A 24,636-nucleotide genomic window follows, 5' to 3' on the forward strand; every position below is an offset into this window, starting at 1 on the left:
ACCTTCCGGGCATGAAACCAAATTGGTTCATAGAGACCCGCGTTATTGCTCTCAAGCGATGCTCGATAACTCTCTCCCATAGCTTCATAGTATGGATCATCAACTTAATTCCCCGGTAATTAGTACAACTTTGAATATCCCCTTTATTCTTGTAGATCGGTACCAATATACTTCTCCTCCACTCGTCAGGCATCTTGTTCAATCAAAAAATATGGTTAAACAGCTTGGTTAGGCATACTATAGCTATGTCCCCAAGACATCTCCACACCTCGATTGGGATACCATTCGGTCCCATCGCCTTACCTTCTTTCATCCTTTTCAATGCCTCTCTGACCTCAGATTCTTGGATTCTCCGCATAAAGCACCTATTGGTGTCATCAAAAAAGTCATACAACTAAAAGGTTGTGTCCGTATTCTCACCATTGAACAATTTGTCAAAATACTTTTGCCATCAATGTCGGATCTCATCCTCCTTCACCAAGAGATGCTCCCTTTCATCCTTAATGCACTTAACTTGGTTGAAGTCTCTTGTCTTTCTCTCACGAACCTTAGCCATCCTATAAATGTCATTCTCTCCTTCCTTCGTACTCAAATGTTGATAAAGATCCTCATACGCTCTACCATTTGCCACACTTACAGCTCACTTTGCAGTCTTCTTTGCCACCTTGTACTTCTCTATGTTGTCCACACTTCTGTCATGGTACAAGCGTCTATAGCATTCTTTCTTCTCCTTAATAGCCCTTTGGACTTCCTCGTTCCACCACCAAGTATCTTTAGCTTGGCCTCCACTTCCTTTGGTTACTCCACACACCTCTGAGGCCACCTTCTGAATGTTGGTTGCCATCTTCTCCCACATGTTGTTTATGTGCTCTTCTTCCTTCCAAGAGCCCTCTTTGATAACCCTTTCCCTGAATACCTCTGACGTCTCCCCTTTCAGTTTCCACCACTTTATTCTTTTAATCTTAGCTTGTTTATCCCTTGTCGATGGGGAACCCTACGGGGCCCCCATAGACAATACTGCAGGGAGGTAGGCCTTGGTAACAAGGCCTACAGCCCAATCACCAAGAAGAACGCGGAACAAAGCAACGTGTAAAACCGAAACTCCAACTCAAACTATACAAGGAAAGGCGCCCGAAGCGTAGCTTAGGACTCTGACCTTGTATCCGAATAGGACACAAACAACGCCTCTCAGTGCCTGGACTATAAAGGGCTGGTGAGGGTACCCATTGTAAGAGGAGAACGGATACCCGATACTCAAAGCAATACAACGCAAATAGGCTAACGCCAAAACTAGACGTAAGGTTATTACTCGACCAAGTCGAGGGCCTGAACCAGTATAAATCATGAGTCTCTTTGCGTAACCGCCGAATTCCGCTATTCGCCGAAGCTCGAACAACTGTCCCAGGTACCCTCGTGGCAGGCTATCGGTGGTAAAACATCGACAGCTGGCGCGCTAGGTAGGGGCTTTCGACAAATTTTTTCTCGAGAGTTCGGCGGACCTCAACCTCAAGATGACCTTTTCGGTGGGAACAACCTTTGTCTTTGGATCCTGGATCTGCAAGGCTGACGGCGACGGCAAGCTTCGTACCCGTCTCCGAGAAGAAAAAGAATTCGATGACGAAGTTCAATACAAACTCGCCGAGAAGATGACGAAACTCTCAACTTTGGATACAACTCGGAATAAGGAAGAAAGCAGATACGAAACCGACTCTGAAAAAGAGATACAACCCGATTCCAAGACAATCTTCATGGCACAAAAGCCAAGCCTAATTGGACTCAGAGACACAACAACGATCGCGAAGGGATACGACCCGTACAACTCAAAGAAGAACTTGGGAACTTACGGACTGCGCAACGCGACATCAGTCTATCAACACTTTACCCAAAACAAGATGAACTCAGCAAGAAGAATACTCCTGGAGGGAGCACAAGAAGGGATGATCATGACAGTGACCCCGCAAGATTGTGTGGTGCATTGGCCAGGTTCTTTCACCTCAAGCAAAGTCTAGACTGGCACGCGTGTTGAAGAACTACCTTATCAAGAGGGAAAAGAACTCGGATCCAGTTCAGAAGCTACAGACAGCTCAACCAAACGAAGGATGGAATACCATACAAGAAGAGCTCGGAAGAGGTATACTGTATACATGGCGGAGCAGTTAGAACAACCTTTGGAACCACCATAGATACCAGATATAAAATCTTCAGACGAATCAGAAGGCAACATCTCGCCAAATGAGAAAAGCGACAGCAACGAAAATGATGAGCAAAGACTAGCAAGGCTAAAGAAGAACAAATTGAAAGATGGAAGGAGGAACCGGGCTAAACAAAGGAAGCAAGTCTGGAATAAATACAAAGCGGAGCTAACGGAATACAACAGAAAGAAGGCAGAAAAAGAAGCCACAAAAATACAAAAAGGGAAAGAATTGAAGAATTAACAAAGGAGTTGTACACCCTCACGAATAACGAGAAAGCAAAGGAAGACCAGAAGAAAGAAGTCGGGGGATCAGAAAAACAACCCGGCGAAGAAATTCCACAGGAGCCACAAAGGGAGCAGCCACCCAAAAAATCGAATTTTCAAAGGATAGGACCAGTAGAAAGTGCTGATATCAATGGAAGGAAGGAACACTACTCAAAGCAACAAGAAAGAGACAAACCAGAATTGAGCCAACGCTACCAAGAAATATCAAGAAGATTTGACAAAGAAGATGACTACGGAGAGTCTGAGTTAAAAGAAGACAGGTCTTATTACAGAAGGGCAAGATCGCCAGATTACGGAAGAACGGAACCATACGACAGATTCCCTTGTTTCGCAGGAAGACTACAAACTTTAAAGCTACCGCACAAGTTTAAACCAGCAAATCATTCCAAGTATGATGGCAAAGTCAAACCAAGACAATGGCTAAGGGTTTACTCCCAATCTATTGAATTAGCTGGAGGAGACGACGACATCAAGGCTCTATTCTTCCCAATGGCCCTCGAAGCAATGCCGCTACAATGGTTTGACAAATTGAGACCAAGATCAATCAGGTATTGGGAAGACTTGCAAGAAGCTTTCTGCAACAACTTCGTCGGCATTATTACCCATCCAATGACTGCAGCCGAATTGAAAGGAGTAAAGCAAAGGAGAGGAGAAAGTCTAAGGGAATACTATAGAAGATTTGGAGAATTCAGGGCTCAAGTCCACGACATTACTGATAGGGAGGTGATAGAGGCCTTTGCAGAAGGAATCTAGGCAAACTGGCAATACAAGGACTATTTCAATGAGAACCCAAGAACAAATGAAGACTTCAAGAGGGTTGTTGAGAAGCTAATTTCATCAGAAGAAAGAACTCAGCACAGATTTGCTAGGGACAACCCAGAGAATAGAAGACCCAATTACAGACAGCAAGACAAAAGACCAAGGCAGGACAATATGGTGGCAACCACAGACAACAAAAGAAGATACAATGGCAACGGCAATGATAGCAATGGTAGCAATCACAATGGCAACTACAACAATAGCAACAACCGTAACAACAGCGGTTACAACAATAATAGCAACTATCAGAGTAACAACTACTGAGGAAGAGCGCCGGAAAACATAGAAAACATGTTGTGTCACATACACCCAGGGGCCAGACACAAGTTAGTTGAATGCAGCACTTTTCAGCGGCAATTCATGAAGAGAGAAAACAGGAATCAAAACAACTCGGAGCCAAAGCAAGAAGAATCCAAGAAGGAGGAAAAGAGAGCTGAAGGAGATTATCAAGAACCCCAACGCCAATTAGCGGTGATATTTTCAGGTGTTTCTAACACACGAAGCAAAAGACAAGAGAAACTAGCTCACAGAGCCATCATGGCAGCTGAACTAGCCATCCCAAGATATCTAGATTGGTTAGAGTACCCCATCCACTTCACAAGAGAAGACCAATGGACCAGTGTAGCAAACGCAGGATGCTACCCGCTGGTACTAGGTTCGACTATCGCAGGAGTAGCAGTAACTAAAGTACTCATCGATGGAGGAGCCGGGCTTAACATAATTTTCATAGATACTCTCAAAAGGATGAATCTGGATTGTGAAGGTCTAATGACACCCACAAGCACACCATTCTACGGAATAGTACCCGGCAGAGCAGCTATGCCCCTCGAATAGATAACCCTACCCATCACCTTTGGCACACCAGACAAATACCGGACGGAATTCATCAAATTCGAAGTTGCAGACTTTGAATCATGCTACCACGCAATACTTGGGAGACCAGCTTTAACAAAATACATGGCAGTACCACATTATCCATACCTACTGCTCAAGATGCCAACAACAAAGGGCGTATTATCATTGAAAGGAGATCTAAAGAAAGCACATGATTGCGACGTACAAGCAGTACAAATATCCGAAAGATTACAAGATATAAAGGAAGGAAAGGAGATTGCAATGCTGGCCAACAAAATGAACCCGGATGAGATTAAGATACTGGCTAAGAAGCCAAGCAACTTCGCACCACCAAAAGAAGCCGCTACCAAGACTATTGACCTACTGACTGGTGATCCGGAGAAGACGGCAATCATCAGTGCAAATCTCGACCCCAAATAGGAACTCACGCTCACCAACTTTCTTCGAGACAACAAAGATATTTTCGCTTGGAAGCCAGCAGACATGCCAGGGGTCCCAAGGGAGTTGGCTGAGCACATAATTGATGTGAACAAAGGGTCCAAACCCGTTAAGCAGAAGTTACAAAGATTCGCTCCAGATAGAAAAGCAGCAATCAAAAAAGAGATCACCAAGCTCATGGCAGCAGGATTCATCAGAGAAATAATCAACCCGGATTGGCTTGCCAACCCGGTCCTAGTAGAGAAGAAGAATTCAAAAGAATGGCGCATGTGCATCGACTACACAGACCTCAACAAACATTGCTCAAAAGATCCATATGTCCCACCAAGGATTGATCAAATCATCGACTTGACAGCAGGATCAGCTCTGTTATCCTTTCTAGATTGCTATTCAGGCTATCATCAAATATCCTTAAGAGAAGAAGACCAAAGAAAGACTTCATTCATTACACCCTTTGGGGCATATTGCTATAAATCAATGCCTTTTGGGCTAAAAATGCAGGGGCAACATATCAAAGAGCAATTCAAACTTGCTTGGGGAGTCAAGTCGGAAGAAATGCAGAAGCATACATTGATGATGTAGTAATCAAGACAAAAGAACCCGGATCATTGATAGAAGACCTCGAGGAGACTTTTAAGAATCTAAAAGCATGGCAGTGGAAGCTAAACCCCACAAAGTGTGTTTTTGGGGTACCATCAGGACAACTACTCGGGTTTCTAGTCAGTAACCGAGGAATTGAAGCAAGTACAAAGTAGGTTAAAGCCATCATGGATATGAAACCTCCAAAGAAAGTTAAAGACATACAGAAGCTTACAGGATGCATGGCAGCACTCAACAGATTCATCTCCCGACTAGGAGAAAAAGGGCTACCTTTCTTCAAATTATTGAAAAAGGCAGGAAATTTTGAATGGACAGAAGAGGCAGAAGAAGCATTCCAAAAGTTAAAAGAATACTTGGCATCATCACCAGTAATGACACCACCAAAAGACAGAGAGGACATGATGCTATACATTACAGCAACCAAGAATGTTGTCAGCACAGCAATTGTGGTTGAGAGAGAAGAACCCGGACACGCATACAAAATACAAAGACCAGTCTATTACATAAGCAAAGTACTAACAGAATCAAAGTGAGATACCCACACGTGCAAAAACTACTTTATGCAGTGTTGATATCATCAAGAAAGCTGAGACATTATTTCCATGAACACAAGATTACAGTGGTAACCAATTTTCCACTTCAAGACATTCTACGCAACAAAGATGCAACAGGTCGGATATCAAAATGGGCAGTAGAACTCGGTGCTCTCAACCTAGACTTCAAACCAAGAACAACAATCAAATCTCAAGCATTATCCGACTTCATTGCTGAATGGACATAAATCAGTCAAAAAGAACCCGAACCAATACTTGATCATTGGAAAATGTATTTTGACGGTTCCCTAAAGTTAGGAGGAGCTGGAGCAAGAGTACTATTCATATCACCAGAAGGGAGACAGTTAAAATATGTGCTACAAATACTTTGGCAGGCAACTAACAATGAGGCAGAATACGAAGCATTAATACACGGTCTAAGAGTTGCAAGCTCGCTTGGGATCAAAAGACTACTTGTCTACGGTGATTCAGCTATAGTTATCAATCAAGTCAACAAGGATTGGGATTGTACAAAAGATAATATGGATGCGTACTGTGCAGAAGTCAGAAAATTGGAGAAAATTTTCCAAGGGCTCGAAATCCATCATGTACTAAGAGATTCCAACGTTGTAGCAGATGTGCTAGCCAAATTAGGATTAGATAGAGCAAAAGTACCACCCGGTATATTTGTGGAAGAACTCACAGCCCCATCCATCAAACAACTCGAAAACACAGAAAAAGAGAAGGAGACAACAGATCCAATGGAAATAGATCAAGCAGAAGAACCAGACCAGTCAAGACAAATCATGGTCATACAAAGTGATTGGAGACAAACATACATTGATTTTATTAAAGAGAAGAAACTACCCAAAGACAAAGCAGAAGCAACTCGGGTTGTATGAAGAAGCAAAAACTACGTTCTGGTGGGGGATAAACTATACAAAAGAGCAGCATCATCAGGAGTACTGCTTAAATGTGTTCCGATAGATAAAGGAAAGGAAATCTTGGACAAAATCCACTCAGGATGCTGTGGAAATCATGCAGCCTCTAGGACACTAGTCGACAAAGCATTCAGAACCGGTTTCTATTGGCCAACAGCACTCAAAGATGCAGAAGAGCTCGTCAGAACATGCAAGAATTGCCAAATGTTTGCTAGGCAATCACATGTGCCGGCTCATAACTTAATATGCATACCGCCGGCTTGGCCATTCTCATGCTGGGGGCTGGATCAAGTCGGACCACTCAAAAAAGCAAAAGGAGGCTTCGAATACATATTTGTGGCAATCGACAAATTTATAAAATGGATTGAATACAAACCTTTAGTCAAATACAGTGCAGAAAAGGTAGTGGAATTCATACAAGACATCATGCATAGGTTTGGCATGCCCAATAGAATAATCATAGATCTTGGTTCACCATTTACAGCAAGAGAATTCCAATACTGGGCAAGAGATTGTGGGATAGAAATCGACTTTGCATCAGTAGCACACCCGCAGGCCAATGGACAAGTCGAAAGAGCAAATGGACTCATATTACAAGGTTTAAAACCAAGATTATATGAAGATTTGAAAGATTATGGTGGAAAATGGATCGACGAATTACCAAAAGTAGTATGGGGTCTAAGAACCTAGATCAGCAGAGCAACTAGATACTCACCGTTCTTTCTGGTCTATGGATTAGAGGTAGTACTACCAGCCGACTTAATATGGCTATCTCCAAGAATAGAACAATATGAAGAAGGCGAAGCAGAAGAAACAAGGCGGTTAGAAATTGATTCAATAGAAGAAATAAGAGACAGTGCAATCATACAAAATGCAAGATATCAGCAAGGGTTACGAAGACATTATGACAAAAGTACTCAACCCTGATCACTAAAGCCAGGGGACTCAGTACTATGACTAATCCAGAAGAAAGATGGACGACACAAACTACTCAGTCCATGGGAAGGACCCTTCATCGTGAAGACAGCAACAGGACCCGGCACACACGAGTTGATGACTCCAGATGAAATACATGTAAAGAACACTTGGCATATCAGCCAGCTCAAAAGATTCTACAATTAAGTACAACAGATTGTACTCAAGTTTCAAGAGAAATAAAACAAAGATTATTCAAGAAGAACAACTTCAAATATGAGCCATGTCCAATGGACAGAACCAACCCATAATCAGGTTGGGGAAAAAGGGGCTTCCCTGTTAACAGCCAACCCGGAAACGGTTGCGCTACATGGGCAATCTTGTCACTCAACCATATGGAGATGGTCTGACTGACGGCCAACGGCCAAATAGCTTCTTGGGTAAGGAGACCCAAGCTAGCATTTGTCACTCTACCATAAAGAGATGGTACGACTGACAGCCCTGTCCAATGGATAGAACCAACCCATAATCAGGTTGGGGAAAAAGGGGCAGCCCTGCAAATAGCTCAACCCAGAAACGGTTGTTGCTATACGGGCGCAATCGCTTACCCCAAGAGCTGGTACGATTGCTTATTTACCCTGCAACAGCCAACCCGGAAATGGTTGTGCTATACGGGTCCGGTCGCCTACCCCAAGAGTGGTACGATCGAATACTTTGCCCAAGAAGCGGCACAAGCACTCCAACAACTCGGTCGCCTACCCCAAGAGTGGTACGATCGACTACTTTGCCCAAGAAGTGGCACAAACACTCCGACAACTCGGTCGCCTACCCCAAGAGTGGTACGATCGACTACTTCGCCCAAGAAGCGGCACAAGCACTCCAACAGCTCGGTCTCCTACCCCAAGAGTGGTACGATCGACTACTTCACCCAAGAAGCGGCACAAGCACTCCAACAACTCGGTCGCCTACCCTAAGAGTGGTACGATCAACTACTTCGCCCAGAGAGGGACACAAGCACTCCAACAATCCGGTCGCCTACCCCAAGAGTGGTACGATCGAATACTTCGCCCAAGAAGCGGCACAAGCACTCTAACAACTCGGTCGCCTACCCCAAGAGTGGTACGATCGACTACTTCACCCAAGAAGCGGCACAAGCACTCCAACAACTCGGTCGCCTACCTCAAGAGTGGTACGATCGACTACTTCACCCAAAAAGAGGCACAAGCACTCCAACAGCTCGGTCGCCTACCACAAGAGTGGTACGATCAACTACTTCACCTAGAGAGGGACACAAGCACTCCAACAACTCGGTCGCCTACCCCAAGAGCGGCACGATCAACTACGTTGCCCAAGGAGGGGCACAAACACTCCAACAACTCGATCGTCTACCCCAAGAGTGGTACAATCGACTACTTCGCCCAAAGAGCGGCACAAACACTCCAAACAACTCGGTCGTCGACCCAAAGAGCGGTACGATCGACTACTTTGCCCAAGGAGCGATCTACAGTACAAATCGGTTGATTACCCCAAGAAAAGTATAATCAACTCCATTAACTCTACTACATCACAAGAAGAAACAAGCTATGGCAAAGCAGGAAAAAGCCACAAGGAAAGACAGGGTGAAACTTTTCCATATTAGTCAAAGACATCTCAGAAGAAAAAGAAAGACAGGTCGAAGCCTGCTCATTTCAGTCAAAGACAAATTCAAAAGCAGGGCAAAGCCTGATCATATTTTCAGAGACAAGTATATATTACAAGAAACCACAAGTTCATTACACAAAACATCTAAGGAGCTGGAGGCACAGCAGGAAGCACATCCATCTGTTCCAAGATTTGGTCTATAAGACCACCAAGCTCCACCTTCACCTCATCCCATCGTTGCGCAAACTCTGCAGTCACGGAAGGATCTACAATCTACTGAAGCGGAGCATCAGGAGTGGCAACCCGGATGAAGGATATAACATTGTTTACACAACGGTAAAAACCACCCTTGACAAACTCAAAAAATCGAGTTGACAATACCGGGATAATGCCTCTCAACCCTTGAGCAAAGTCCTCCTGGCGACAAACAGCAGCAATAATAGGCTTCACAGCTTCATAAAGAGCCCGGAATTGATCTTGGGCACCTGTCAGCTTAGTTTGGAGAGCCCGGAATTGATCATGGGCAGCTGCTAACTTCTCCTGCAAATCTTGCACTGACTTCAAAGCCTGAACAAGGTCACGGTCAGCTCCAGATCTAATCAGCTTGGCCTAAGCAAATAAATCTTGGGCATCTTTCAATTTGATATCAGAAGAAGAACTTACAGACTCGGCTTGATTTTGAGAAGTACGGAGGGTATTGACCATCTCCTCTCATTCTTTCTGCCAACTCTCCTTATTCTTAACAAGAGCTGAAAAGAAAGCAGACAAAGAACTCAAAGAAAGAAAGAAAAAACAAGGCAGAAAAAGCAAGTATGCAAAGAAAGGAGAACCCACCAGTTTTTTCTTTCTTCAACGCGAAGACCTCATTCTGAGCAGCAGTAATAGCCTACAAAGATGAGTCGCGCACCTTCTCAGCCTCAAGCACCTTAGCATTGAGGGCGGACTCCATCATAGCACGATGCGCATTCTCATAAGTCAGGACAACTTCAGTCCGAGCCAGCTCATCTTCCTTTCTTTTCAAATTGGCTTCAGCAATGGCAGTAAATAGCACCTCATGAGGACCGAACAAGACATCCTGATCTTGAAATAAAGACTGCAAAGCAAAAATATGTGAGACAGCAGCAGAAAAAACCAATATCAAAAGTTAAAAAGAACTCGAATACCTTGAGTTTGGCGCCATACGCGCCCGAGAAATTCTCCCACAAAGAAATCAACTCAGACAGCCACTCAACACGACTGAGTTGGACCAACTCCTCCCCACCCTGAGTTAACAGGAGAGTACTTGGAGTAGAAGTCAAAGGCTGGCCGGCACTAGAAGTACCAGCAGCATCCACAACAGCAATACAACCCGTGAAGACACATTGAATTCTCCAACAACTAGAATGACAGCAGCAATAAGCAGCCGAACAAACAACTCGAAGACGTGTGAAGGATCACATACAAAATTACAGTGTCAAAGGATTACAGTTGAAAAAGAACTCGGACGGAGAAAAATTATAAATCTCATTAATCGAAGACAAATACAAAGGTTACAGACGGCCAAACAGGACCGGATAAACTCAGACATAAGATAGAGACAAGATTCTTAAATATTGCAACAAGGAACCTAGTGGCGGCAGTAGCGGCAGCTCGGACGCAGAAGAACAGATAGAGCAGCATGATCACTACCAACCAAGCATAAGCCCGGGGGCTGCTCAACCTCACACACCAGCATATCTACGAATGAAGAAAGAATTGAAGAAGAATTTTCCTACTCAAGGCAGAACCACAACCAACAAAGAAGGTATTTATAGCAAACCAGAGGTAAACAAGGCTAAAGATCACAAGAAAGAGAGAGGAAAAGGACAAAAGAGCAAAGCAACAAAGGCGAATAGTGCCCAAAAGCAAGATTCCTGACAAAAAGTAAAAGAAGACGCTCACTCATGGCTATACAAAACCCATCCTTGACCAGCAAAAGACAAAGACCAAAGGAGTACAAATCAAGACCCTTCTTCCGGCTTCTTTTCAATAGAAAAGAACCCGGAGAAGGCTCGGGGGTTGCAAGTACCTACCACAGAAAAAACATATTTTCAAATTTTTTGACCCTCCAGCTTTTTTGTACCAAAAAAAACAAGAGGCTCGGGGGCTACACTCAAATTGCACTCGCTGCACTCAAAGGAAAAAGAACCCGGAGGACATCAAGCAAAAGTGCACATCAGCCAAAAGAAGAATCAAAGAAGACCATCTCAAGATTTCACTTCAAGAAGGACCCGGATCAAGACTACAACAACTCGGCCCTTGAAGCTCAATCATGAAATGCTCGGGGGCTTGTCGATGGGGAACCCTACGGGCCCCCCATAGACCATACTGCAGGGAGGTAGGCCTTGGTAACAAGGCCTACAGCCCAATCGCCAAGAAGAACGCGGAGCAAAGCAACGTGCAAAACCGAAACTCCAACTCAAACTATTCAAGGAAAGGCGCCCGAAGCGTAGCTTAGGACTCTGACCTTGTATCCGAATAGGACACAAACAACGCCTCTCAGTGCCTGGACTATAAAGGGCTGGTGAGGGTACCCATTGTAAGAGGAGAACGGATACCCGATACTCAAAGCAATACAACGCAAACAGGCTAATGCCAAAACTAGACGTAAGGTTATTACTCGACCAAGTCGAGGGCTTGAACCAGTATAAATCGTGAGTCTCTTTGCGTAACCGCCGAATTCCGCTATTCGCCGAAGCCCGAACAACTGTCCTAGGTACCCCCGTGGTAGGCTATTGGTGGTAAAACATCGACATCCCTACAGGCACGCACCTAAAAATGAAAGCCTACCACCAAAAGCTTATGTTGAGAAACAATACACTCCCCTGGTATCACCTTACAACCCAAGCATGCTCGTTTGTCCTTTCTTCTTGTGATGACAAAGTCAATCAGGCTATAGTGTTGTCCGCTACTAAAGGTCACTAGATGAGATTCTCTCTTTCTAAAGAAAGTGTTGGCTATCATCAGGTCAAAAGCTACCGCGAAGTCCAGAACTTCCTCCCCCTCCTGATTCCTACTATCATACCCAAAACCTCCATGAACTGCCTCGAAACCTACGCTTGTAGTACCTACATGCCCATTAAGATCTCCTCCTATAAAAAAACTTCTCACTACTAGGTACAGCTCTAATCAGGCCATCTAAGTCTTCCTAGAACTGTCTCTTAGCACTCTTGTCGAGGCCTACTTGGGGGGCATACGCACTAATTACGTTCAAGACCATATCACCAATGACAAGCTTGACTAAGATAATCCTATCTCCTTACCTTCTCACTCCCACCACACTATTCTTGAGGCTCTTATCAATCAAAACTCCTACTCCATTTCTATTCACAACTGTCCCTGTGTACCAAAGCTTGAAACCTGTATTGTCCACCTCCTTCGCTTTCTGACCCTTCCATTTAGTCTCTTGAACGCATAATATATTTACGCGTCTCCTAGTCGCTGTATCAACTAATTCTCTTAACTTACCTATAAGCGACCTTACATTCCAACTACCTAAATGCATCCTAGTTGGTTCGACTGGCTTCCTTACCCTTCACACCCGTCGACTCAGATGCGAAGACCCTTGCTCATTTTTCACTACACCCGGGCGCCGATGTAGCGCGCCACTAAGGATGCGATGACCCGATCCTTGCTCACTTGACACCGTTCCCAGATCGTGACACGGCGTGTCACGGGGGTGATGACCTGGCCCTTGCTCATTTAACACCATACCCGGGTTCCGATATGGCGTGTCGCTAAGAGGGTTATGCCCCAACGGTTTTCTTTCGGGTTTCATCTCCATTAGAATGGCTAGATTTAACATTGGCTCGCCACGCCTATCACAACCCTCCTCCTTTACCAGGGCTTAGGACCTGCTATGTTGAGACAACATAGGCGGAGTTAAAATGTGAAGAAATGTAGGAAGAGCACACAGGAGGCTAAAGACAAGTGCAAGAAATCACTAGAAGATTCAAAAACAAAGAGGAAGGAGCAGGCTGCTCGTGAACTAGAGCTTAGAGAAGAAGTGAATGTTTCTCGGGTTGGAACAGAGGATGATGAAGTGACTTGTGTTGGAAGTTCAGAGCCTCACAAATTAGGACCCATTGATAAGTAGACACGTGCTATTGATCCTAAAGCAACAAAATCTAAATCTTTGAAGCGACAGAAGCTAAACAAGGAGCTTTGGAAAGAAAGAACACATGAGGTGCATAAATATATTGCAAGATGGGTCTATACACATGGTAAGTTACTATTATGCATTTCTATTTTACATTTCAGATTTCAATACATGCCTGAACTACACACTAATTAGTTAATTACACTTTTTTGTATCATATGTAGTCATACCATTCAATGCTTGTGACAATGATGAGTTCAAGAAAAAATGTGTGAAGCAATTGGATAGTTTGGTTCTGGACTTGAACCTCCATCTCTGCGTGATCTGCGAGAGAGTTTGCTAGAGGAAGAATATGCAAGAACCAAGAGTTTGCTACAAGAACGTGAGGCTGAGAAGGTGAAGAATGGGTGCTCTGTTATGACTGATGCTTGGTCAGATAGCAAGAGGAGAAGCATAATGAACCTGTGCACTAACTGTGCTGATGGATCTAGTTTTGTCCGCTCAAAAGAGATGTCAGATGTGTCACACACAAGTGAAGTCATATTTGAACTAGTGGACAAAGCAATTGAAGACATTGGTTCGGATGATGTGGTGCAAGTAGTGACAGACAATGCTTCTAACAACATGGGAGCAAAGAAGCTATTGCTTGAGAAGAGACCAAACATCTTTTGGACCTCTTGTGCAACTCACACAATCAATTTGATGCTCCAAGGAATTGGCAACATGCCACGGTTCAAGAAGGTGATTGACCAAACAAAGGCGTACCCAGTGCAAAGAGCTCCCACTCTCTGTGGGGTCTGGGGAATGGTGTTAGTGGCAAACCTTACCCTCGCCTGTGCAATGCGAGGAGACCGCAACTCGAACCCGGGACCTTTTGGTCATAGGCGGTAAGACTCTACCGCTTGCACCAGGCCCGCCCTTCTTTGACCAAGCAAAGGCATTCACCATATTTGTCTATGGGCACACAAGAACATTGGAGTGCTTGAGACACTTCACAGAGGGGAGAGAGATAATAAGGCCAGGAGTGACTAGGTTTGCTTCAGCTTTTCTCACTTTGAACAGCATGCTAGAGAAGAAGGACCAACTAAGAAAGATGGTGGTTCATAATAGGTGGGACACATTGAAGGATGTGAAGTCAAAAAAGGGAAAAGATGCAACAGCAACAATATTGAGTCCAACCTTTTGGAAGGATGTGAAGCTGTGTTTGAGTGCTTTTGAGCCATTGGTCAAAGTTCTTTATTTGGTTGATGGGGATGTGAAGCCATCAATGGGTTTCCTATATGGAGAACTATTGAAGGCAAAGAGAGAGATCAAGGAAGCCTATGGCAATGTTCAGTCCCACTACAACGAAGTTATTGCTATTATTGACAAGAAGATGAAAGGAAGACTTGATTCTCCATTACATTTGACTGCCTATCTGCTGAATCCATACTACAGCTATGGTAACCCATCAATCTTTGATGATGCCACAATAACAAAAGGATTTATCAGCTGTGTAGAGACTTTTTATCATCATGATGAGGACAAGTAAGATCAGGCTGTCAACACTGAACTAAAGAAGTTTCATAATAGAGAAGGACCATTTAACAAGAAGCTTGCAAAGACTTGTGAAAATTTTGATTACAACCCAGGTAAAGGTAACTCATATTACATGGTTGTTAGTCTGTTATAGGGTTGTTGCTATTACATGGCTGTTACAAAGCTTGCAAAGAAGTTTGTTATTTGCATCTATTGTTTGTAACTAATATTACAGAGTTGCTGCTCATTTATTTCAGCATCTTGGTGGCAGCTGTATGGAACTAAAACACCAGCTTTACAGAAGTTGGCAACAAGGATCCTTTCTCTGACATCAAGGTCTTCTGGTTGTGAAAGAAATTGGAGTACATTTGAAATGGTTAGTCCCTATCTACTGTCCAGATTTCAGCAGTAAACTTACAGGAATGAAAATAGTTATATGCTCTCATGTTTAATTTGTAGATACACACTAAGAAGAGAAATAGGATTACTACAACCCGACTCAACAAATTGGTCTTTATTCAATTCAACTCCAAGTTGTTTAATAAGAAAGAAAAGATAATGTCAAAGAAAACCACTGATGTTCTCTTGTCTAGTGAGACAACTGAAGCTCAAGGTTTTCTGTATGAGGATGGAGATGATTGTGCAACAATTGTCTATAGAGATGAGGAGATGGAAGGTACAGGGATACCTTGGTCTGTTATTGGAGAAGCAGTGGGAGCAGAACAGCAACTTGAGCTGCGTAGAAGTGCAAGAGTGAGACAACTTTACGAAGGGGAAGAATTTGACTCCAAAGAAGAAGAGTTTGATGAAGATGAGGATGAATATATGGAACCCTATTGAAGAAGATATGGTAGTGGGGCTTTATCATGTCATGTTTATCTTTTAACTGTATCTTTAACTTATGAACTTAGAACTCCTGCAGTTTGTGTGCCTATGTGCTTGTCTTCTGTATTTTAAGAACTGAATTATGTGTTGTTCTGTACCATTTAATTTTCTTTGCTGCTACTGTTATCCCTACATGTTTGTGGTTTCAAATGGCTATCATTTGCTGGTGATAATGTCTGATGGATAGGAAAGGGCTAAGATCATTCAGATAAGTACCTAACCTGCTCTTTCCTATTTTTGTATCACTTGTATTGTTCATATGGTCTGCTGTCTATTTATATTTAACTGCTGATATGGTCTGTTCTCCACTTGTATTGTTGTAGGAACATCACATTTGTATTGTATCAACTATCAACTATGAACTAAGCATGAACATCACTTTTGTATCAACTAAGGTATGTCTATTGGACCTTTTCTCTTTTTATAAAATTCACTCGGCTACTATATTCATATAATTTATTTAGCTATATATGCTGAAATACAAAAAAAAGGTCAAAACGCCTAGAAACCGCCTAGCGCCTAAAAAAACATTGCTTTAAACAAGTTTTGGCATGGAAATCTTTTATCATGTTTTCATATCCTATATTGTTCAAATGTGTATTTGCACGATTTCCACACATCACTTGTTTTGCAAACAGTTTGCAAATAATTCTAGTGTGCTCCTCATTCCAATCAGCTGTTCAAAGTTTTTACTTCATTAGCAATAAATTCACAGCAAGTAATTACAAATTATCATAGTTTCAATTCAGATCTGCGCAAACCATATAATGCATTCCAACATCCATAAACCATGCAAATCCATTCACACGTAAAAGAACAAGAAAGCTGGAAGCACATACCTGGACACGGTACTTGGGGACGCGGTGACCAGGCAAGGTCGACGGATGGTAGTAGCTCCTGGCAGGTGGCTGGCGAGGTCAAGGCGCATGGGAAAGAGGCCACCGTCGGAGGGAGAGGGCGCAGAAGCGATGGTGGCTCCCAGTGCCGAGCAGTCGCCGTTAGAGGAGGGGGCGTCGGAGGGAGGGGGCGCAGATGTGTCGATGGCGTTGGGTGCCTAGAGCACGGTGTCCACCCCTCGGAGTGGAAGGCGATGGCAATTGTGGTAATTTTCAACAAAACAGAGTAGATGGGCATTGGAAAGCAGAGTGAATCGGTGGAAGCCAGGCAATCGCCGTTTCGAGTGGCACCGGAAACGGAAATTCTAACGCGTGTCCAGTCGCGCGGTGTGTGGTGTGCGCGACGCGGGCCGGCTGACGCGTGCAGCCCATGCGACTCCGCGCACTGCTCCCACCCAGCCCACGCGCGTGGCGACAGCACCCCAGTTCCTTTTTTATTTGAGTTTTCAATTTCATTTTTTATTTTGAGTGTTGTATTTTCAGTTTCTATTTTCAGGTTTTTAGTTTTTTTTCATTTTTTAGTTTTATTTTTCTGTCAATTTTTTTTCAGTTTTCAGTCAGTTTTTTATTTTTTAGTTTCATTTTTTAGTCTTCTTTGAATGTCTTTCCAAATCCTGCATATTAATTGCCTTACCTATAATATTTTTTAGTTTTAATTTTCAGTCAAGTTTTTTATTTATTTTTAGTTTTATTTTTCAGTCTTCCTTTTAGATTCGAATGCCTTCCTAAATCCTAAATATTAGTTGCCTCGCCTGCAATGTATAAGTTGTCCCAAAAGGGTGAACATTGCGCACATAAGTTGCCACAGAAGAATTTGCCATCTAGCTTGTGCAACAACTTCTATTTTTAGGTTTGTTGCAATAATTTGCCCCTCGAGTTGTACTACAATAGTATTACACGGTAGGAACTCCTTTTGATATTTTTTGCCCCCTAGCTTGTATATTCTACAATGTGGAATTTCTACGATGGGGGATAGCGGCCCCATAGGGGGTGACGGCTACCCACACCTTGGATGATTGACACATGGCGCCGTGGATGGTCAGATTACAATGACTCTATTTGACAAACAAAAGACACTCCAAACCCGTGCCTGGTTTGATTCGGTGGGGATGGTCCACAAGCTGGTTGTTGGCGTTCGTAAGCACGTTGCTTGATTTGCCTGGTTTGATTCGTGACTTGGCTTTTTTTTTGGCGCATGAAATTCGTCACCAGGTCTGCTCCAATTTTCAGCAGGATGTACTGGTCATAAATTGGAGATTTAGAGAAACATAATGGTGGAAACCATTTGCTAATCAAAACTTACCGTAAGGAAATATCAAGGAAAAACTAAAAAATACCTAGTTTACTTGCATGACGGTGCTGTTATGACCGGCGTCACATATACCAGGAGGAGGCCCATTAGTGACTGAGCTTGTGCGCCGGCATTAGAGGGTTAACAGCCCGTAGTATCTATTATTTAGCCTATTTATTAGATATATCCCTTATTTTTTAAAGCTATATATATGACTGGTAAGACATTTGGATAATTAAGCAGAAACAATATATTTATTTCCGGCTTCCTTAGGGAGCCGGGAGATTTGCCCTAGCTGCCGCTTCCTCCCTGCTCCTCGCGTTCATCCTCCACCACGGCGCCCAGCCACCGGCAGCGAGGTCCCAAGCCTGCTCAACCTCCCTCTCACCCCTACAGACTCCGTGATCTACGCGGTAGGATCCGTAATCCTATCAGCCTGGTATCAGACTGCTCAGGAACGATGTCGCAATCTCAGCCGACCTCCTCCTTCCCACAACCACCATCTACCCCTACCGCGCCGCTCCAATCTGCGGGCTCCGAGGTCTCGGAAGGCTCGACGATTTCTGCTGCGCCGCTCACGCTCGAGTCCTTGGCGGCTGCGATCCTCGACATCAACCGCAACATCGCGTCCATGCAGGCGGCTTGGGCGGGTGTCGATGTTTCACCACCGAAAGCCTGCCACGGGGGTACCCGGGGCAGTATGTTCGGGCTTCGGCGTATGCTGAACTCGATGGTTAACGCAAGAGACAGCCGATTTATCCTGGTTCAGGCCCTCGATCGTAGATCAAGTAATAACCTTACGTCCAGTCGGCCTTAGGCCTTTGCGTTGGATTGATTATCAAGTGTCTTCCTTGACAGGAGCCCTGCCCTCCTTTATATAGTCAGGAAGCCAGAGTCCTAGTCGGTTTACAATGAGATTTCCTGGTAGGATTACTTAATAGTTCTACTACTAAGATTTACATGGGAAGAATCCTAGTCGAACTAGATCTTTTCTCTCCCTTGCGGGGTATCCTGTGGGTCCTGTATCGACAAGCCCCCGAGCACTTCATGGTTGAGCTCTGAAAGTCTCGCTCTGCCCCTTCAAGTCTTGTTGAGTAGGAACAAGATGTCATCCGAGTGCTTTCTGGAGTGAAACCTTGTAGCGCTTCTTAGGATCTTTGAGTGGCGAGTGCTTTTCTGAAGAAAAAATACATCCATCTGGTTGTAGCCCCCGAGCCTCTTGCTATTTGGAACAAGGAGCTGGAGGATCTTGTATTGAAGTTGTTCTGATTGTTCGTTGAAGTTTTATCAAAAAGAACTCGAATATGGCTCGTTCTGGGTTCTTTTTGTCGTAATGTCTTGAAATGGTCTGCGTTGAGGAAGTCTTTTGGTGACGTGCGCTTTTTCGAAGAAAAAAGTGCACTCACTGAGTGTAGCCCCCGAGCCTCTTGCTATTTGGAACAAAAAGTTGGAGGGTCTTGATCCTTTGTTTGAAAATTTGTGTTCTGAAGTAGTCCCCAAGACTTGGATTATGCCACCGTCTGAGTAGTTTCGCGGCATCTTTCTGAGGCGGCCTTTTAATCTTGGATTAAACCATCATCCGAGTAGTTTCACGGTATGCAGCCTCCGAGCTTATGCCCGGGTTCCTTTTTGGGTGAAATTGCACTCACTGAGTGTCAGTGAGTGTCGTGCTTTTGGGTCTATCCCGCAGCTCCGCGCTTTCTCCGAGTTCTTCTCTTTAGAAAAGAAGTCGGAAGAGTCTTGATGTATTGTCGTCGTTGTAGTCTTGAGTTCCTTGTATTCTTGGTCCTTTGTCTTTGGTTCCGAGCCTCCGGGAGTAGTTGAAATGAGAACCGGGTAGCTATGGTGTTGGTCGAGCCTCCGAGCGTATATCCATGTTGTTTTGTTCAAGAAGAACTCGGATGCAAGGTCTTGGCATATTCTTTGATGGTCTGCTGTTGTCAGATGTAGTTGTATGGTGGTGGTTGAGTGTAAATGCCTTTTGTTCATGGGTTGTACTGTGCTGGTATATTCTTCCGAATATGCCCGTCTTTGAGTACTGCTTCCTCTCGCCTGAGTCATCTATTATTGAGTCCTGTCTTTTCACTGTGTCCTTTGTTAGGCTTATTTCGTTGGTACTCCTAGTCCATGTGCGCCGATCCTTTGGTCTATAAATACTGTCCCGGAGTGCTTGTTTTCATCCATTGGACATTCTGTTGAAACCTTGGTGGTCATGAACATGGTAGTTTGTGAAGTAGAGCAGCCCCTGGGCATATTTTGTAGTTCCTATGTGTCTTGTTGTAGCTGGAGGAAGTCTTGTGATAGGGATTAGAGGTAGGCTAATCCCGCGACAGCATTGTGCCAGGATGTACGTGGTGGTAGTTGGAGGAAGTCTTGTGATGTGGGCTTCATTCCTTCATCCGGCAGTTCTAGGTTGATCCTCGTCGCCTGTCTTGAGACTGTCCGGTGCAGATCAACACCATATCCAGCATCACATCGGTCTTGGGTAGACAGATGCCCGCCGGCCTTCTCTGCTCCATGTTGCCCTGCCGTGCTGCCGATTTCCGCCTTGGATGCACTGCGTCCGTCCTTTGAAGAAAACAGTGTAGCTGATGGCGGTCTGTCCTTCCGAGTAGCAATTTGGAACACGTAGTCGTTCTAGAGCCTAGTCATGTCCGTGTTCTTCTTTGCTACTTTGCTTTTCGTGGTGCCGAGTTCGTTGGGTCTTGTAAGATTTGTAATCTTTTATTTTTGAAGTTGCTTGTAATGTAACGAATCTTGTCTTCCGAGTTGTCTTTGACTTTTCTGTTGTGATCCCTATCGTTCGTGAGACTACCGAGTTCTTTCTTACATAACCGGGTTCTTTTGTTCCTCGTGAGGTAGCCCTTTCTTTCTTCTTTCTTTCTTCTTGGTTTGACGGGTTGTTCTTGTATCAATCTGATAACCCTGCCGTGGCGCTGGGCGGATAAGTCTGAAATCTGCCCGTTGGTTTGTACCGTTGTGTGGATTCGTGCCCTCCGTCGTTTTAGCTGTGTCGGTAAATGGACCGTTGCGTTCCCACATTGTGTTTTAACGGGCCTTGTGGGCCGTTTGTATCACTAAAAAATCTATTTAAAGACCTTTTATCTTCCTTTCCTTTGCTGTCCAGCTCTTGCCTTTAAACCCTAGCTCTCAGAAATCCGCCGCCGTCATTGTCGCCATCACCCGAGCACCATCATCCTAGCTTCATCTTCCTTAGTGTCTTTTTTGCTTCCGCCAGTTCATGGGAAAGAAGAAAACCGCAAGCAAGTCTCAGGCGACCTTCGTGGACGAGGAGTCATCCCTCTCTTTGATTGAAAACCAGGAGTTCGTGGCCATGAGGGCAGCTCAGAAGGTTTGGCCAGCTCCAACAACAAGCGAAGACCAGCTGCGCGAGCTCGTTAGCGACGGCTTGATCCAAAGCAAAGTCATCGCTGAATGGAGAGTTCCGGGTGAGCATCGAGTTCTGGCCCCGGGTCCTGGTGAGATTGTCCTTTTTGTTTCCTTTGTCCACGCTGGACTTTGTCTTCCTGCTTCCGCCTTCCTTCATCAGTTTCTTGGTTATTTCGGGGTTAGTCTGAACCATCTAACCCCCAATGCCGTTCTCCATCTTTCTGTTTTCGTTCACCTTTGTGAAGCCTTCCTTGGGATCCCTCCTTCTTTATCTCTTTTTCGCTTTTTCTTTCATCTGAAACCTCAACCCCGCCGTGAAGAAACCAGCGCCCTCGGCGGTTGCGGGATTCAGTTTCGCCAGGGTCTCAAAATTAAGTTTTTTGATTATGACTTGGTCGATTCTGTCAAAGATTGGCGTGCCGAGTGGTTCTACGCTGCCAATTTGATCCCTTCCCTTGTCGTCCACTCCGGATCTGGTCCTGTGGTGAATGACCGATGGGACAAAAAGCTTGAGTCACCTGCTGAGATTCAAGCGATCCAGCCACTCCTTGATAGGATTAGCATGCTGAAACAGCAGGGTTTGACCGGCTTTGGTATTGTTTCAAGCTTCCTTCATCGCCGGGTTCAGCCTTTGAAGGAACAGGAGCATCTCGGCTTTGAGTATTCTGGGGCCAAGGATCCTTCACGCATGGTTCCAGCTCTTGAGCTAACCGGTGAGGAGGTACTCGAGCATCTCCAGAAGATGCTGAAAGGAGTGAGCATCATTCCTCCTGCCATCTTTGAGTTCTCGGCCATCAACCCGCCTCCAGCTGTGAGTTGTCTATCTTTTTGTTTGAGTACTTTATATACTTTTGCTGCATCCGTTCTTGCTTAGCTTTTCTTTGTCTCGGTTGTTTTATTCTTTTTCACAGGAGCTTGGGCGAAACTTTGTCGATCCGATCCCCCTTGATGTTCTCCCTGCCATGGCGGAGACTGGGGATCGTTTAGCTGGAACCTCTGCAATTAGTAAGTCCCAAACCTCTACAGCCCTTCCTGGGGTTTCTTCCGGATTTGTTGATGTATATGAAGAATATGTTCCTCGTTTAGTCCCTCGCGGCCCTCGCAGCGTCCCGAAGAGGGGGCGAACGGATGGGTCTTCATCTGGCCTGCCTGTCTCCAAGAAGCCTCGCAAACCAAGTACTCCCTCAGGTACTCCAGTCGTTGCTAGCATGCTCTTAGGTGAGCACATTTAATACTCTTTGTTCCTTTATTTTCATGTCTCTCTCTTGATCCGAGTACTTTTTATTCTCTTTTCAGCAGGTGCTCTGGTTTCCTTGGCTGAGGAAGAAGAGGATGATGAAGTCCCCCTCGTCATGCGGCGGTGAGTTGTTTTTCATATTCTTGTTGTATTGAATTTCTCTTCTTCGTCTTGACTTTTAGTTTTGAACCTTTTGAAGTAATCGGAGGTCGGGTGCGAGTTCTTCTGAGACTCCCGCGCCGACTTCTCCTGAAGCTCCGGTGTCGAGTTCTTTGGTTGCCTCTGCCCCGAGCTCTACTGCTCCTCCGGTGCGGGGATCTTCCATGGCTCCAGCCCCGGCTTCTTCCACGGCTCCGTTGTCAGCTATCCCGCGCCCGTCGCCGGGTGGCGGGGACGTCTTCGCCGTCGTGGTTCCCCCTGCGAGGCCTTCTCTTGGCTTCACGAAGAAGAAAGTGGTTGGGTGAGTAGATTCTAGCTTTATCTTTTTGGCTTTTATCTTCCTTCCTCTGGTTCTTAATGGTGCTTCCTTTTATCATTTTTCAGTGTTTCGTCTTCTCTCATTTCTTCATCGACTTCTTCTCTGCCTCCCGCCGCGCCAACGAGTTCCGAGCCTCGGGACTCACAACATTCTGTTGATGAAGTCGCCGCGGGGGCTTCAGAGCTTCCTGGCGGAGTTGCGGACTTGGCCGCTCCAGAGGTGACTGTGGCCGTCACGCCGGGTCCTTCTGAGGGTTTGGCTCCGGCTTCCCTGGAGGTTGCTTTGGTCGTTCCTTCTTCGCCCCAGCCGGCTTCTCCTTCCCCTTCTCTTGCTTCCGGTGGCCCCTCTTTTTCCGGTGACGTGGTGCAACAGTTCGATGCCACTCATCGGTTATCAGAGCTGACCGCAGCCTGGGGGAGCTTGTCGACCCTCGTGACTTCTTTTGGTGAAAAGCTCTAGGTAGGTTTTATTGCTACTCCTCTTTTGCATGCTTGTTTTTCTTCTGTTCTTACGCCTTGTTTCTCTTTGCTCAGTCTTTCTCTCGTGATCATTCTGGCTTCTTTTTCTCATCTGAAAATGAGAGGAAGTTGTCTTCGGAGGTGGACGCTCTGAAAGCCGATCTTGACCTCCTCCGGGCTGAGTTGGAGACGGAGCGTCAAATGTACCAAAAGGAGGAGAAGACCCTTCGCGCCCGGGTCGTGGAGACGGAGAAGCAGAGAGATGCTGCGGTGGAGTCTGCGAAGAATGAATGCAAAGGTGCCACGGGTTCGGCCTGTTTCTTTTTATATTTTGACTTCTTTTTCCGCTGACTTGTTCTTGGGTGTCTTGTCTAGCTCTTCGAGCCGAGAAGCAGAAGCTCTCGGAGAGTATCGATGAAATGAAGGCCCTTGTCCGTTCTAGTCATAATAAAGCTGAGGAGATAATTACTCATGCTGAGGAAGAACTCGCCCTTGCTAGGCTGATTAGGCGCGGAGCTGACAGAGATCTTGTGCAGGCCCAAAAAACTATTGAAGGCTTGTCTGGGAAGCTGGCGACGGCTACTGAAAATTGGAATGTTTTGTGGAAATCTTTTCGCTCAGTAGCCGATGTCCTCCGGACTCCAGCGGATGATGGGCAATCTTGGGCGCAGTTCATTCCCCGGATTCCGACTCGTTTCCAAGAGTTCGCGAAGAAGTGTGCCCAAGTATGTACCAAGAATGTGCTGGCCCAGGTCCGGGTCCTTGCTCCAGAGGCACCTCTGTCCAAGATAGCAGAGGAAGCTGAAAGCCAAGAATACCTTGACGCCGTTGAGAGGATGGAGCCCGAGGTCGAAGGTCTAGCCAGTAGGGTTGTAGACAGTCTAAATATTGACATCTCCCTTTTTGATGACAATGCCTGACTTGATTGAGCATCCCCTTGTAATATTACACTCTCCTTTAAATGAAGATTCTTCATTTTTGTTGATGTATTCTTTGCCTGGGTTTGGTTGAAGTTACTTGACTTGCTGAGTACTTTGTCCTGTTCCTGTCTCCGCTCCACAAAACAACTCTGTGTGTTATCCTGACGAGACCCCTCGATTTGTCGAGTACTTTTCTTTTCTTCCTCTTTTGTGATCCGTCGAGTG

The 24,636-nt window shown here is 45.1% G+C and overlaps 1 protein-coding gene across 1 annotated transcript; it reads right to left on the reverse strand.

Moving 5' to 3' along the window:
* Window positions 1-9,608: 9,608 nt before the first annotated feature.
* LOC136510021 (uncharacterized) lies at window positions 9,609-16,824 on the reverse strand. Its single transcript, XM_066504593.1, has 5 exons — window positions 16,581-16,824; window positions 10,385-10,598; window positions 10,056-10,314; window positions 9,885-9,970; window positions 9,609-9,788 (listed from the first exon to the last, which is right to left on the reverse strand). The coding sequence occupies exons 1-3, from the start codon at window positions 16,667-16,669 to the stop codon at window positions 10,108-10,110; spliced, it is 510 nt and encodes a 169-aa protein (XP_066360690.1). The 5' UTR covers window positions 16,670-16,824; the 3' UTR covers window positions 9,609-9,788; window positions 9,885-9,970; window positions 10,056-10,107.
* Between the last annotated feature and the right edge of the window lie 7,812 nt (window positions 16,825-24,636).

This window comes from Miscanthus floridulus, chromosome 16, assembly GCF_019320115.1.
Source record: "Miscanthus floridulus cultivar M001 chromosome 16, ASM1932011v1, whole genome shotgun sequence".
Classification (NCBI taxonomy): domain Eukaryota; kingdom Viridiplantae; phylum Streptophyta; class Magnoliopsida; order Poales; family Poaceae; genus Miscanthus; species Miscanthus floridulus.

Bases quoted from the DNA above. Each gene is read 5' to 3' on its own strand.
- LOC136510021 (XM_066504593.1), bottom strand. From the start codon at position 16,669: ATGCGCCTTGACCTCGCCAGCCACCTGCCAGGAGCTACTACCATCCGT. The intron at 10,599-16,580 runs GTATGTGCTTCC...CTGTCATTCTAG, and splicing joins TCCCCAAGTACCGTGTCCAG to TTGTTGGAGAATTCAATGTG. The intron at 10,315-10,384 runs GTATTCGAGTTC...TTTGCTTTGCAG, and splicing joins CGTATGGCGCCAAACTCAAG to TCTTTATTTCAAGATCAGGA.